At 47.4% G+C, this 1256-nt stretch overlaps 1 protein-coding gene across 2 annotated transcripts in view; it reads right to left on the reverse strand.

Annotated features, from left to right (window-relative positions):
• The window catches only part of fars2 (phenylalanyl-tRNA synthetase 2, mitochondrial), a 76523-nt gene that overhangs the window by 20612 nt on the left and 54655 nt on the right, over positions 1 to 1256 (reverse strand). For both annotated transcript variants that reach the window (XM_008396840.2, XM_008396842.2), the window contains exon 9: positions 595 to 755. In XM_008396840.2, the coding sequence (XP_008395062.1) occupies positions 595 to 755 (161 nt within the window). The remainder of the gene's footprint in view (positions 1 to 594; positions 756 to 1256) is intronic.

Raw genomic sequence — 1256 nt, forward strand, 5'->3', positions numbered from 1 at the left:
TTGGTAGTTAGCAGGTTGGTGGTTTGGTAGTTAGGTTGATAGTTAGCAGGTTGGTAGTTAGCAGGTTGGTGGTTGGTAGTTAGCAGGTTTGTAGTTTGGTAGTTAGCAGCGTTGGTGTCCATCTGGTCCAAACTGGGAACCTCTACTGATGGATGCGTTCTCACCTGATCTGGTGTTTTTATACTGATCAACATTCTTTTTCACGGAGACGAAACATGTTTAGCTGATGTTTGATCAACAACCAGAGATTCAGCAGATCAGTCAGACTCTCCAACTGGAACATAGAAACTCCTCCAGATGTCTGCAGGAGATAAATCTGCAGCTAAGCAGAGATAAAATATGAACATCCTTAGAGGACGATCAGTTTGTTCACGTCTCTGATTGGTGAACAGGAACTTCACAGCCTCTCCTGTCTCAGTTTAACGACGGTGATCAGATAAAGATGGTGATCGAAATCTACAGAAGTTTTATCAGACAGTAATAAAATGCAAAACGAATCAATGCTGCATGAAACCTGTTTTTACCCAGAGAACATTAAGAGCCTCCATCTCAGTCTAACGCCCAGAGGACCGTCTGGCCGCTTTGTGTCCCTACCTGGAAGCAGATGGGCGTCTGGATGTCGTCCACCCTGAACTGCTTCAGGAATCGTTCGTCCCGACTCCAGAACAGCCGGATGTCCGGGATGCTGTAGAGGATCATGGCCAGACGCTCCAGACCCAAACCGAACGCCCAGCCCAGCTTGTTCCCGGCACCCGCTGAAACAACAAACACAGAAACTCAGGAGGACAAAACCACATCACCACTGGTCTTCTTCTGTGGTACCTTTAACCACAACACTGTAACCCTGAAGAACCAGCTGATGTTCAGATTAGCTCCTTCAAACCAACAACTTTCCCAACATCTTCTGCCTTCAGGCCAAAACGTCCTGTAGTTTCATTTCGTTTCGTTTTGAGTATCAAATCAGAAACGGCAAAACTTGACTTAAAGGAATTTCACTAAACGTTTTATAGTCACTGGAGGCGGTTCTGGACTTTCCCAAAAAATGTTAGTCCACTAAAGCAGAGACAGAAACACATTAAGTAAATAAGTTCTGATGTAGTAAATGCTGAACCGGACTCTGTCCCCCGACCCGAGCTCTGACCCTGACTCCTCAGTGCTCCGGTCTGCAGGTTATAATCACCAACATGGCCGCCGGTCTGGACCGGTCTGGGCCGGTCTGGGCCGGTCTGGACAGGTCTGGACTGGTCTGGGCCAGT

The sequence above is a fragment of the Poecilia reticulata genome, linkage group LG20, assembly GCF_000633615.1.
Source record: "Poecilia reticulata strain Guanapo linkage group LG20, Guppy_female_1.0+MT, whole genome shotgun sequence".
In the NCBI taxonomy this organism is placed as follows: domain Eukaryota; kingdom Metazoa; phylum Chordata; class Actinopteri; order Cyprinodontiformes; family Poeciliidae; genus Poecilia; species Poecilia reticulata.